The sequence below is a fragment of the Sorex araneus genome, chromosome X, assembly GCF_027595985.1.
Source record: "Sorex araneus isolate mSorAra2 chromosome X, mSorAra2.pri, whole genome shotgun sequence".
NCBI lineage: Eukaryota > Metazoa > Chordata > Mammalia > Eulipotyphla > Soricidae > Sorex > Sorex araneus.
The window spans coordinates 204,897,132-204,911,526 of record NC_073313.1 but is presented as its reverse complement, the minus strand read 5'-3'; the positions used below and the strand labels follow the sequence as shown (position 1 = coordinate 204,911,526).

At 43.4% G+C, this 14,395-nt stretch overlaps 1 protein-coding gene across 1 annotated transcript in view; it reads right to left on the bottom strand.

Annotated features, from left to right (window-relative positions):
- Positions 1 to 679: 679 nt before the first annotated feature.
- GORASP2 (golgi reassembly stacking protein 2) overlaps positions 680 to 14,395 on the bottom strand; it is a 38,024-nt gene continuing 24,308 nt past the window's right edge. Inside the window, exons 4-10 of the mRNA XM_055122719.1 lie at positions 13,258 to 13,344; positions 12,047 to 12,177; positions 7,248 to 7,380; positions 6,333 to 6,456; positions 4,184 to 4,267; positions 3,070 to 3,180; positions 680 to 1,823 (exon numbers count right to left, since the gene is read on the bottom strand). Coding sequence (XP_054978694.1) covers positions 1,471 to 1,823; positions 3,070 to 3,180; positions 4,184 to 4,267; positions 6,333 to 6,456; positions 7,248 to 7,380; positions 12,047 to 12,177; positions 13,258 to 13,344 — 1,023 coding nt within the window. The 3' untranslated portion in view covers positions 680 to 1,470. The remainder of the gene's footprint in view (positions 1,824 to 3,069; positions 3,181 to 4,183; positions 4,268 to 6,332; positions 6,457 to 7,247; positions 7,381 to 12,046; positions 12,178 to 13,257; positions 13,345 to 14,395) is intronic.

Genomic DNA, 14,395 nt, shown 5'->3' with positions numbered 1-14,395 from the left:
TCCAGTGAGCCCACCAGGGCCAAGTCTGTGAGTGGTCAGCCCCTCTGTGGGGCTCAGCACCCCCTTGACTCACGGGGACACCCCTGTCACGACGGGACCAGCACCGTCACCTTTCCCCAAGAGCTGTGTCTCCAATAAGAGTCAGGAACTTAGGAATGACCATTTCCCACTGAAGTATCTGCTCTCGTATACATATATATATATATATATATATATATTTTTAATCTGATCATCATTTAGAGATTAATGACATGCTCGACACTGCCTGTCCTCGAAAGCAAAAAACTGTATCTAAATATGCCTGTGACTATATGCCCTAGAGAGCATAAGCTCCTTAAAAAAAAATGTTCATTAAGAGAAATATTCGAGACATATTTATACTGCACACAGTGCAGTGCTCTGATTGGGCCTGGAGCTCTCAGTCATTGCCAAGCGTGAACCAGGCTGCTGTACCAGGATCCCATCAATAACCAGTGAATCTCCTTTGTCTTTTTTTTTAAAAATGAACATAATATACATTTAATTTCATTCAATAAATCAATTCCACTTCACTTACCAGTTCTTAGAAAACTTAGGAGGAAGCAAACAAACAGAAGACATGAAAATGACATTTAAGATGTGTGACATAGTGAGGAGCAAGTGATGATCAGGAGTTGTGACGGCAAGGGACCACGAGAAGAAAAGGAAAATCACTGGAATTTATTGCTGTATGGATGCTTTCCTGGCAGGGCTCTAAGTAGCCATAAAGTGCCACCTTCTGGTTGAAAAGTGTGCGACATCACCTTTATTTGTTTATTTTTTGGAATGCCATTTTATGGTGGTCGTGTAAAGCAACAGCAGCAGTTACAAAACGTTGTCTGAGTAGTTTTGGAAGCTCCCAACAAGGATCTGTGAACAGGCTGAATAAAAAGATGTTCGATTAAGAGGGCACATGGTGTAACTTTAACAAACATCTTCATCTGGATTTTTGTGTAAACCTTAATAGAGATGTGATTCACAGAGACTGAAAGTAAAATCTCTTTTTCCCTTCCCGGTCCACTCGGGCGGTTTGCATTCTTTGCAAATGGGTTTACAAAATACAAGAAACGTTGCATGTGGGTACTAGGCATAAAACATCTCTTTTTCTTACAGAAGGAGCAGCACGGGGACAGGGAGCCTTGCGAGAGCCCTGTCCCCCCCTTCCCCAAAGACGCACACCCCGAGAATGGCAGTGGAAACCTGGCAGCAAGTCACCCTTACAGACTTTTTTTTTTTTTGGTTGTTTTAAAATACAAGCACTTTCTGACCTTTCCCTCCCCGGCCTGCCAGCCCCACCCTGACTGGGAAGGATAGAAGCCCACGTCCTCGTCCTCTCATTTAGTTTTCCCCTCCGGATTATTTACAGGACGCCTACAGATACAGTACAGACTAGTATGAAATTAATGGTGGTTTGCATTTCCAGACGCGCTCCACGGGCAGGCACGCACTGCTTCAAAGTGAAGGGGACTCCGAGGCATTCGCATCCGTCGCCGCATCAGACACGGGCTTCTCACTGGCTGGGGCCGACTCGCTGGCTCTGTCCTCCACAGTGGCGGGGGCCTTGGGCATGGGGGGCGTCACATCCACAGGGAGTGTGGGGGCAGCGTCTGCCTTTGCCGCGATGGTGGTGACAGGGTCAGTGGGTGCGCTGCTGGCGGGGGGCAGGGAGGACAGCAGCTCCCCCGGGGCGGCTGCAGAAGAGACCTCTGGAACCAGAGGGAATGACGGGAGGAACTCAGACGGCATGGGGAGAGGTGCAATGCCGGGCAGGTTTCGGGGTGGCAAGGAAGGAAGAGGTGGCAAACCTAGGACAAAAACGGCAGAGGTCACACATCCTCCCAACACCAAAAGGACAGCAGTCCTCCTGTGACTTTTCTTCCTTTGCATTTCATTAAAGAAACTGAAGCTGAGGCGAGAAGACAAACTGCAAGGCTGGCTGGGTCTGGGATTCCTGGCTGGGAGCTGGGGGACGGGGGGGAGGGGGGGTATATGACACCAGCTCCCCTGCACCTCACCCAGAAGAGCAGACACAGGGCTGCCTCCTCGGAAAGGGCCAGAGGAGCTCAGCCTGACGCCAGCCTGGGGCTGGAGGGGGAACTGTCTGCAGCTGGTGAGTGCATGTGGGGGGCTTGAAAATGCAGAAGGCAGGAGAGCATGGCTTTGGGAGAGCAGGCTGGGTAACTGGTGTCAAGCAGTACTGCTCTCCTGGTGAGACCCTCCGAGCTCTGAGGGTCTGTGACTTCGGGAAGTGGAAGAAGCCAAGAGCTCAGGGTCCAGGGGAAGGACAAGGGAGGCCTAGCACAGCAGAGGCCCCTTTGGGCTTCCTAGTCCTCCCTTTGCTTTCGGAAACCCTCGTGAGAAGTAAACAGGTTACTGAGGGCGAGGAATCAAGACCTGGGGATGGTGTGGATCTCCAGGCAGAAAAGGCACAGTGCGTGGCAGGGACAGAAAGTCACTCACTGCACCCCCTCAGCTGGGACACGGGCCATCTCCAAGTCAAAGGCAGTCTGGAAGCACATTAGCTAGAGACGGCCAGCGCATCACTCTGGCGCTTCCTTCTCACCAGCAGAGAATCTGAGAGCAAACCCCTGCAATAGCTGCTATGCTACTTGCTGCTAAAATGAACTTTGATCATACGAACATTTGTTAATGAAGAATCGTGATTAAATAACTACCCTGGCCCACTAAGCAAGGCTGATGTTTCAAGGCTGGGTTTCTGGGCTGGTCCACAGAAACACGTCTCACTACTTCCCTGGTGGCAGTGGTCCCCACGGTGAGAAACACCACATGGAGTCCACTTGCCTCCCTGCAGTGGCCTGTTAGCTGCACAGTGGTGTTCAGGAGCACCGATGCAGCCCCACTGGTCTTTAATCTCAGCTGTTGGGGAGCAGGGAGAAGAAACAGGAAGAACAGGGGGGCCAGCAAGAGGAGAACCACAAGCCCTTGTCAAACTGATTTACCCTTTCTATGAGAAACTGAAGTAGAGGACTGGCTGTCCTGGGTCAAGCTTTATTGGTCAGAGCCCTTAGAAGTGTAAGATCGGCAACATACCCGGGTTCCGAAGGTCTGGTAAGCTGACACCTGGCATGACGTGTGGTGTGGGGAGGTTGAGGTTGGGGAGGGCTGGCAGGTTAGGCAGTCCTGCTGGGAAAGGGATCAGACCTGAGGAGAAGGGAGACAACAGGAGGCATGTCACTGCACCAGGGAGAGGAAGCCAGTCCTTGTTCCCGAACAACCGCCCACCCACGGCAGAGTGAGGGAACCCGGGTCCACCTCCTGCACAGAAGCCAGTTTCATTAATGTACAAGACCAACAGCTCGGCCGACTGGACGGAAGCATCTTTCTATACATAAGTGATTCAAGGGCACAGCGGGTGGTTAAAGTGCTGAACACCAGGAAGCAGGAGTGATCGGGCCCAGTGTCTGGAAAAACAGCTGAGTTCTCTCCTATGGTGGCTGTGGTCTACAGTCTCACCGGCTCTCCCGAGTTCTGAAATCATTCCAGTCAGCTGCTAAAACGGGTGAAGAATTCCCGTGTACCCCTTTCACCCAAATTACCCAGGCCCCATCGTACCATACTCCCCCTTTTCCCCGGGCCCGTGAGTAGAACAAACATGAAGGACTCAGTGTCTTATAAAGGAAACGCCAGGCATATAGCCAGTGGCTCTCACAATGCAAGTATATTTGATCAGGGAAACAGTATTTGATCTATGCTACTGGATAAAGGGACTGGGTCTCTTTATGTCTCAGTAAGAGACATAAAAAAATCTATCTTAATGTCAGAGCTACTGAAAATCCTATAAATCAGGGGTGTTCTCTCCCAGGATACGTCTGTTCATACACAGAGCTACCAGAGAGTCCTAGCGAGGAGGTTCTGGGGAATGGAGTGGACTGGACGCCTGGCCCTGCCCCATGCTACTCTGGCATGGGCTGGAGGGTCGGGGAGCTGGCTGGGGTAAGCAGCCTAAAGTCCAGCAGCTAGCGAGTGGATGGCTAAAACCTTGTCGCCCCTTCTTTACCATCTATCACCAAGTTACTGCAGAGATAAAATGAAATGAAAAGACAAAAGCAACCAGTACACAGGTATGAGTCACTTTTTTTTTTTAAAGATGCAGAGCATTAATAAGGCTACTTTTACACACATCTCTAGACTTTCTGCCAATTACCTGGTAATGCAGTAGCTGGGTTCATTGGTGGCACAGACGCAAGGGACTGGTTTACTTGTGACAACAATGGAACTGTTGGTACACCTGAAATAAAAGCACCGTCTTTAAACGCCATCGAACTTGCTGGCCCACAGTGAGGAGATCAGAAGAGTCTTCAGCACCCCACTGTCCCCACAGGCAGGGCTGGGAGCAGTCCCATTTTCTGGCTGTCTCACTGGCTGTCATCGCGCCTCAAGCTACACGGCCTTTTACACACGCAGAGCTTTTACACAGGTTAGCAGAGCTCAGACCAAGGCAGGAGGCGCTCCAAATGATCTAACCTGAGTTAGGGTCACTGGATGATTTTAGCCCTGATTTAAGCAGGGCCCGTTAAAAAATGGTTTCAGAAATTTAGAAATGGGCACTGTGAAGCTCCTGAAGTTGAACACCATGTTAGGTATATGCGCCTGGGAAAGTTTTTGCTTTCATCAGCTTCTCTGAGGGTTGGGGGTGTGGGTGGCAGGGCAACTCTGGGTCTGCACAGGGGGCGGGGTGAGGGGGAAGGGGTGGCTATATGGTGCCAAGGTTTGAATTCAGGTCAACACAGGTGGCCATGACCACTGAGTAGTTTCTCTGATCCTCCAAAAATATCCTGAAGTTTGTAAAACCGGAGTACTTTGGAACAATACAATTAAAACTGCAGATGTACAACACACACAGAGGCTGAGGGAGAATGCGTCTCAGTGGCAGAGTTCAGACATGTGTTACATGTATGTGCACCTGGGCTCAATTCCAGGCAAACAAAAAGAAATCTAAATACAAAATGTTGTTTCTCATATCTGTTTTTTATGATTTACTCAAAGTGAAAATGTTGATTTCTAATACTTTTGAGCAATAACTGCTTTATTTCTTTAATAAGGAATATTAAATAATTAAGTCTTTAATATAAAAATATTTATCTGCAATGCAATTAATAAGATCAGGGATCTCAGTCCACATTTTCATTTGACAAAATATGAATTACTGTTTTGTGACAAGAAAACTAAACAATAAAAAGAGACTTAAAGAGAGATGCCATCTCCTCAAAATCAGAAGAGCTGTGACAGGGCTATGGAATACCCTTATTTGGAAGAGGAATGGCTAGGAGTTATTCAGAAACAAAAGTGCGCTGTTGTCCTGGGAAATAATCCAATTCACTTTCACTAAGTCTATTCTGTAGTAGAGGTCATATGCTGAGATTAAAAAGAAAAAAAATCATAGTATCATAAAAAGGGCTGAACCCTGGAAAATCATTTTAAGTAAAACAAGTCAGTTACTGAAGACCACACATATTAAATGTCTGGATTAAGTAAAACAATATGAAGAGAAAGTTGTAACTGCCTTGCTGTAGGAAGCACTAAAAATGGATACAGGTCACTTTTGGGGGAATGAAATGTTGAAGTTCAATCAATTACAAGTGACTGAAGTGATTACAAATACACACCTCTGCAACTATACGAAGAAGACACAATGGGTATATTGCATAGTATATGAATTATATTAGGTAAATTGTGGAGTAAAATTCAAATGAAAAAGAATAAAAAAGAGCATACATTTAGGATAGACAAGGAACAAAGAAAATGAGAAAAAAATGCATGTATACTGGGCAAGAGTCTATATAAGAAAAAAAAGCACCTTGCTCTTTTATAAGACCTTATATCCCCAGTGCCCACAAGTCAGGGGATGCACAAATATTTGTTGAGTAAATAGACAAAAAGAACTTAAAGGTATAATTTGTATAACCCAAGAGAAGCCTAGAGTTTAAAACATGTTAGTAAGAGATCAATGCTGGCCATGTGTGTATGCACTTGGTGATCAGTATTAGCTTTGTGACAGAACTCATTTAAAGTTTTCAAGGAAAAGTGATTAAATTCTGTATGTAGCCTGAGATAGAAACGAATATCATGTTTAACGAAGCAAAATTTTGTTCTGTGGGGCTGGAGCAATAGCACAGTGGGTAGGGCGTTTGCCTTGCACGCGGCCGACCCGGGTTCGAATCCCAGCATCCCATATGGTCCCCTGAGCACCGCCAGGGGTAATTCCTGAGTGCATGAGCCAGGAATGACCCCTGTGCATTGCCGGGTGTGACCCAAAAAGCAAAAAAAAAAAAATTAAATTTTGTTCTGTATACCTGTACTGAGAACATTACTGACAGCTGGGGGGGTGGAGCTGATAGAGAGTCCAGACAGAGTCTGCTCAATTTCTGTAGTTCCTGGGGTTGACAAAGATGGAGGATTAACTGAGGAGAGCTGGACCTTCAAAAAAAAAAAAAAAAAAAGAAAATCAATTACTCAAATTTATTTCAAAGAACTTTTCCTACAGATGTAATTTCGATAATATATTGTCAAACTGTGATAGGGCACTTCTGACTTCAGACCACTAATTCCTGCACTTGGTAAGGACTATGCACAGTATACATGGTGCCAGCCGGTCACTCCCAGTCTCTCCGTGTTCCTGCAACAGTTCCCAGCTTTCTTTCCTCTCCAGTCATCCCTTGAAATAGTAAGCATTAGCTACCATCACCTGATCACCTACCATTATTCAGCATACTCTGTAATTCTGTACCTTCTGTAACATCTGCACACTGCCACCTCTCTGAAACAGCTTGAGTCAAAGACATGCTTTATATTTAATCTTTCTTAAAGTAATGTTCATTACTGACTATGCCCTTCTTCTAGAAATGGGGTCTTCTCTAGCTGGACCCCCTCCTTTGCCCATTCATCTAATTACCAAGGATTTTAAAATTTCAGCTTCAGTTCTCTGGATTCTTCAGACCCAATTCTGCCACAATTTTTTCAATGCTCTTTGGGTTAAATTTAATTACCCTTTCTTTGTATCATGACGATGCTCAAATTTGCATTCCAAGTTTCATGTTTTTCCCTGAAATTTATACTCATATACTGAACCTCCATCAGCAGAGTGTAGAGAAGTCTCAGATTCACCACAATCAACAATTAACTCACCATTTGCCCTACCACACATATCAACATCTGACTTCTTCTGGTGCGAACTGTATGATACAACGTGGAAAACAAAGTTCTCTTACCTCTGTAAACCCATCTTTAAGAGGAGTAACAGGTGTACTGGTCATTTGTCCTGGAAGAGAAATTTTCTTTCCTTCTTCGAATGGGCGAGTAGGTATTCGATGCAAATATCCATATCCAATGCCACATCCTAGGCTACGAAAACATTATTTTTCTTAAAGTCATTATCAGTCATAACACACATTTCTTTGAGATTTAAAATATAAATACAAATTTCTTTTAAATAGTATTATTTAAATAGTATTCTCTTAACAGAGATCTTTCCTGACCAACCTATACGAAGTAGCACCCTTCCTGTATCACGGATAATTCCTTTCCTTACCTTTTTCAAGCATGTATTACTACCCAACATACTAATTTTTTTTCTTTTTGGGTCACACCTGGCGATGCACAGGGGTTACTCCTGGCTCTGCACTCAGGAATTACTGCTGGTGGTGCTCAGGGGACCAAATGCTATGCTGGGAATTGAACCCATGTCAGCCGAGTGCAAGGCAAACGCCCTACCACTGTGCTATTGCTCCAGCCTCACTGCATAATTATTTATCACTACCCAATACACTGCATATTTATTTTCTGTCCCCACAGTACCACAGTAAGGTCATTAAGAGGAGAGGGCTTGTTCTGTTTACTGCATTAACAGTTCCTGGCATATGGCAATTAGCAATTACTGGTTGAATGAATGAAATACAGCCTTTTGGTTGAAGAGCTCCAAGCACTTCCATCTGATGGTGTCATTTGTAGACGCCATGGTTCTATCTCGGAAGCTGATGCAAATCAGTCATGTATATATAAACTAGACTCCTAGTTTGTTTTCCTAGTGAGACATGATCACAGTAGGTTGCAGTCTGTTGGTTTTTTTTTCTTTTTGGGTCACATCCAGCAATGCACAGGTGTTACTCCTGGCTCTGCACTCAGGAATTATTCCGGGTGGTGCTCGGGGGACCATATGGGATGCTGGGAATTGAACCCAGGTCAGCCACGTGCAAGGCAAATGCCCTACCCACTGTGCTACTGCTCCAGCCCCTGTTGCACTCTGTTGGCCTTCTACCATTTCTTTCTCTCTGCCACTGTGCTGCGCTGGTGGGACTGCCAACAGGAGACTCAGACCACCCAAACCGAGTAGAGGCTCATGATCAATATCGGGTCTCTGACCTCTCTACATCTCTAATCCTCAATCACAAATCATAGAAATGACCAAACCAAAACCAACTTCATCCCTTCAGTAAAATATTGATGAACTTGCTAAATTAATCCCTCCTCCTTAAATCTCTAGTTACTCTGAGTCCTCTCCTTTTCCATTCTGCTTCTTTGGCTGTTTCTTTAATTTTGAGTGACTATATAACAATACATTTATGTCTACTTATATGACAGTGATTGTTAGTTTCTACTGTTGAGAACTGTTCAGTTACCCATCAATAACACAGCAGTTCCGCTGCCCAAAATATACCTACATTTCTGACCACAGAGCCTTTACGGTTAAGCTTCAACTTATGTTTCCATCCTTACTGCTTTTATTTCTAGATACTTATTGGTACCTAATAAGTACCTTATCTAGATACTCTAGATACTTATTAGATACTAGATTATTAAATTACTAGATACCAAAAATTAATTACTACATTACTAGATCCTGAACTGGAACGATAGCACAGTGGGTAGGGTGTTTGCCTTGCACACGGCCGACCCGGGTTCAATTTCTCCGTCCCTCTCGAAGAGCCTGGCAAGTTACTGAGAGTATCCCGCCCACACAGCAGAGCCTGGCAAGCTACCCATGGCGTATTTGATATGCCAAACAGTAACAACAAGTCTCACAATGGAGACCTTACTGGTGCCCACTTGAGCAAATCGATGAACAGTGGGACGACAGTGCTATAGTGCTACTACTAGGTCCTTTTAAAGCCTTGTAGTCATTTGTGTTTTTCCTCTGCTGAAGGAGCTGTTACTGGCATGATATTACGTCCACCTACAGCTGGAAAAGCAGCTAGTCAGGCCAACCAGCTCTGCCTTATCTAAATCTGATTCCACAATACTGTTTCACATTAAAGAATCACTTTATTCCTTCTTCTCTCACTTTCTGTACCATCAACACTGCAATTCCTACCTAAGTCCATCTTAGAGATTTGGGTCACACCAGGAGATGCACAGGGATTACTTCTGGCTCATGCACTCAGAAATGACTCCTGGCGGTGCACGGGGGACCATATGGGATGCTGGGAATCGAACCAGGGTAGGCCGCATGCAAGGCAAACACCCTACCCGCTGTGTTATCACTCCAGCCCGATTAAATAGTTTACATTGACCAATAATAGCATTTCAGAGGTAGTTACATTTTTGACACAAAATGCTTATTCATCAAAACAACGGTGTTGGCAAGAAAATACTTGAGGGAATAAGAGATCCTTTGTAAATATGACAGTCCAAAAAAGAAAGGGAAAAAAAAAAGTAGTAATGAAAGAAATATGGGAGGTTTCTAAGGAAGGATTAAAAACCAGAGGCAGACTCATTTAGTATGACTATCTAAAGCAATGATACGAAATCACATCCAAAAGAAAAATCTCTGCTGAAGAGAATGATTCCTCTGAATCTGAGGAAAGGGCGCCAAGAATCAGGGCATAGTTGTATTCAGATTATGTAATTAAGAAACTAGAAATGTTTTTTTTTTTTTTTTTTTTTGCTTTTTGGGTCATACCTGGCGATGCACAGGGGTTACTCCTGGCTTTGCACTCAGGAATTACTCCTGGCGGTGCCCAGGGGGCCATATGGGATGCTGGGAATCGAATCCGGGTCGGCCGCGTGCAAGGCAAATGCCCTATCCGCTATGCTATTGCTCCAGCCCCTAGAAATGTTCTTTTGCTATTAGATTTCACCATCAATACAAATTCTTCCTTGCATTTTTATTCCATGCTCAACAATCACTATTGTGGGTGTTTTTTTCTTTTTTTTCTATGTTTTGGGGCTACACATGAGAGGTGTCAGGGAGGAACACGGTGCCAGGGATGGAGCCAATGGTGGCAGTGAGAAAGGAAAAGTTTAAACCCCTGCGCTATTTGTCTAGAACCAGGAGTGTACTTTTCTTCTTTCTTTCACTTTTTTTGTTTATGGGGCCACACCCAGCAGTACTCAGAGTTTAGTCCTGGCTCTGCACCCAGGGATCACTCCTGGAGGTGCTTGGGGGACCAATGGATTGATAGGAATCAAACCTGGGTCGGCTGTAAAAGAAAAACTTGTAAGTCAAGAAGAGCCCTACGTATTGTACTATCACTCTGGCCTCTAGAGTGTATTTTTCTATTATAAAATAGATTTCTGAGTTCATAAACCTGGGCAAAGGACAAAAATAAAACCTATATTTTTAAGATTATACTGCTTTTCACTTTTTCTCAAATTACAACAAATTTAGTATTCTTCTGTCAAAATATTTTGAGGGATAAAATCTCACGTATGGGAAAGATACTGTGAAGAAATAAACACCTTTCCTGCATCAACTAGCTCCACTTTACAGAAAATTGTTAATTTTCAAACCCTAGGTTTCTTTATAACATCTGCACAGTAACTCAATTAAGACATTTACTGATTTTTGTTTTGGGGCCATACCCGGTGGTGCTCAGGATTTACTCCTGACTGCTCTCAGGGATTAACCCTGGTAGGCTCAGGGGACTGTATGTGGTACCAGGGATCAAACCCGGGTCAGTCACTTACTGATTGTACTATCTCTCTGGCTCTGCTAAGACTTAAATAATAATTTATAAAATCCATATAGTTTAAGTAATAGTTCAAAGACCAAAAGACCTTGGCTTTTTGAAATTAGAGAGCAGACTAGATTCACAGTTATGGAAAACTGATTTTACAAAGTATAGTTGCCTTTCTGTGGTTGCTGTAATTCTGTACTTTGCCTAACTTTGGTTCACATAACCTATTTCTGAAAGTCAACACTTTCTGCAAAGTACCAAGAAAATTCACCAGAAGCTAAACAGAGTTACCCTACTCTTGGGGAATAAAACAGGAAAAATAAAACTGACAACTATTTCATTAAAGTAACAGAAAGGGTCCTAACGCCTACACCAGTATAGTGACACCAGTATTGTTCATGAGTTGACTCATGAACAATGTGTCTGAACTGCATGGGTTGATTTATACATGAACCTTTAAATAATAAGTAAGAGACAGTACCATAAATTATTTTCTCCTCCTTAGGATTTTCTTTTATGTAGCTTACTTTTTTGTATGTATTACACTACATAATACAAACAACATACAAAATATGTGCTGATTAGTTGTTTGTGTTATCAGTTAGAATTATGGTCAAGAATAAGCTGCAGGTTTTTGGTGAGTCAAAAGTTATTTGCAGAGTTTCAAGTGTTTCAAGTGCACTGGGATCAGTTTCCTTCCTTGCATGCCCCTAAGGGTCAACCGTACAATATATCTACCATGCCCCTTCAATCTGTGCTTTACAGAAAATTAATGATTTCATTAAACTTTTTTTTTTTTTTTTTTTGCTTTTTGGGTCACACCTGGCGATGCACAGGGGTTACTCCTGGCTCTACACTCAGGAATTACTCCTGGCAGTGCTCAGGGGACCATATAGGATGCTGGGAATCAAATCTGGGTCGGCCACATGCAAGGCAAACGCCCTACCTGCTGTGCTATCGTTCCAACCCCTCATTCAACTTTTAAGTTCTTCATTTCTCTAGTGAAGTCTTCCAATAAGCCAGTGAATTGTTTTAAAATCAGAACAACAAATGTTCAAAATACATCTGACTGGTAAGTTGTAAGCAGCCCTGACAATCTAAAAAAACGATCTTACCTGCCTTCTCCACCCCATGCAGAATTTGGTGTAATGATCACTTCTCGACAGTTATCAGTGTCTGTATTATACACATAAAGTTTCAATGGTTTTGCTTCATGGGTTTCAATGAGGCTGAACAGATCTTCAGACTATAAAAATATCACAGGACAAAAATATATTTATATTGCTTAACTTCAGTAAGTGAGACAACAAACAAAACCAGGTTCTCAACAAATAACGTTGTTTCGTTCACTACTGGCCGGGATCTTTTCCCTTATCACTGTTCTAACAAAGCTAACTACAGGCTATTCAAGAACCAGCTGTACAGATTCTCGGCCCTGCCTCTAGCCTTAAAAAAATAAAATTCTCAAAATCAATTCTCCAACCAAGGTTTAACTCAGTACGAATGAACCTTCTATATGTATAAAGCTTTATTCCAAAGACCTAGTCAGCAATTTAAAATTTCTGTTTTTCTTATATTTTTGGGTCACACCCGGTGGTGCTCAGGGCTTACTGCTGGATCTGCTGGCAGGTCTCAGGGGTCCATATGCGGTGGTGGGGATCGAACCTGCAAGCAAGGAAGGGCCTTAGCCCCTGAACTGTCTCTAGTTAGCCATTTTATTTTTAATTTTTATTTTGTTGGATTTTTGGGTCTGGCACAATGGAATCTCTCACTCCTGGCAGTGCTCAGGGGACCATCTGGAATACCGAGGTAAGACATTTGTACTACCACTCTGGTCCTCCTGTCAGCAATTTTAGTAAAACTCTTCTACACACAGATTCTACATATTTGGCATTATTTCCATTATTAAAAATGGGATACTCAGGGACCCCATTTTTTTCTCTCATTTTTGATTAGCAATGTATTTTTTCACTAGATAAAAGACAAGGAAAAGAAACTATTATATCAGGGATAATTTTATCACATAAAAAAGCAAAAAGGGGAAAAAAAAACAACGTAATGACCACATGAAAATGTAGTCTTGTAGTATGTGACAGCTTTCTGTATAGCACACACCATATCTATCCATGATCACACCATGTGTTTGTCGTCACAGTTCCCTGGTAAGACACTCCCATTGTAGGCATCTCACTGATAAAGACCTCAGGGCATAAATTATCTCTGATCAGCACAGACAGAAATTTCAACCCTAAATACAAAGTATGCAGTATACAAAGTCACAAAGAACATAAAGAGAAATTTTTACATTTCATTAGTAACACATTACCTCATTCATGACAGTATCTGCTCCGATGATATAATCACTATGAGGTCGAAGACCTGCCAGTGCTGCAGGAGAATTTGATTCCACTTCCTAGGGGACACAGACACACCAATATCAATGTATATATTAAAAAAAACCCTACAAATGTTATAGTTCACAGTTCTCAATTATAGTGACCTAAACAAAAACCTATCTTGCTAAACATGCTAGATCATACTAGTTTCTACTAAATCTACAGAATGTATTTGAAATCTCACAATCTTAAGATAAAATATTTAATGAATTTGAGATACTTCTGTGGCTATCTGCTTTAACATACCTTCTAATGGATGAATAATTAATAAAACAAATCTTAGGCATCTATATTTGCTTCTCTTTCTCAAGATTTTTTTTTTTCTTTTTGGGTCATACCCGCCAATGCACAGGGGTTACTCCTGGCTCTGCACTCAGGAATAACTCCTGGCAATGCTCGGAGGACCATATAGGATGCTGGGAATAGGAGCTGGAGAGATAGCACAGCGGGTAGGGTGTTTGCCTTGCACGCGGCCGACCCGGGTTCGAATCCCAGCATCCCATATGGTCCCCTGAGCACGGCCAGGGGTAATTCCTGGGTGCAGAGCCAGGAGTAACCCCTGTGCATCACCAGGTGTGACCCCAAAAAAAAAAAAAGGATGCTGGGAATAAAAGCTGGATTAGCTGCGTGCAAGGCAAATGCCCTACCTGCTGTGCTATGGCTCCAGTCCCTCGAGACTTTTTTCTTAATCCATACACACATATACATTTTTTAAGTTTCTTTTTATTAAAATTAAAAAAAAAATTAGGTACTGTGATTTACAATACCATTCATAATAATTGCAGGTATACAGAGGTCCAAAACCACACCTACCAGAGTACCAGTGCCCCTCCCTCCACCAATTCCTCAAAGTCGTCTCCTTCAGGCCCCGACCCCCTCTGCCTGACTCAGGTTTATAGCCTGACTCTCAGCTTCTGTTAACCATGGACCAACTAGTGCAGTGTGTAGGGCGTTCGCCTTGCACACGGCCGACCCGGGTTTGATTCCTTCGCCCCTCTCGGAGAGCCGGGCAAGCTACCAAGAGTATCCCACCTGCACGGCAGAGTCTGGCAAGCTTCCCATGGCGTA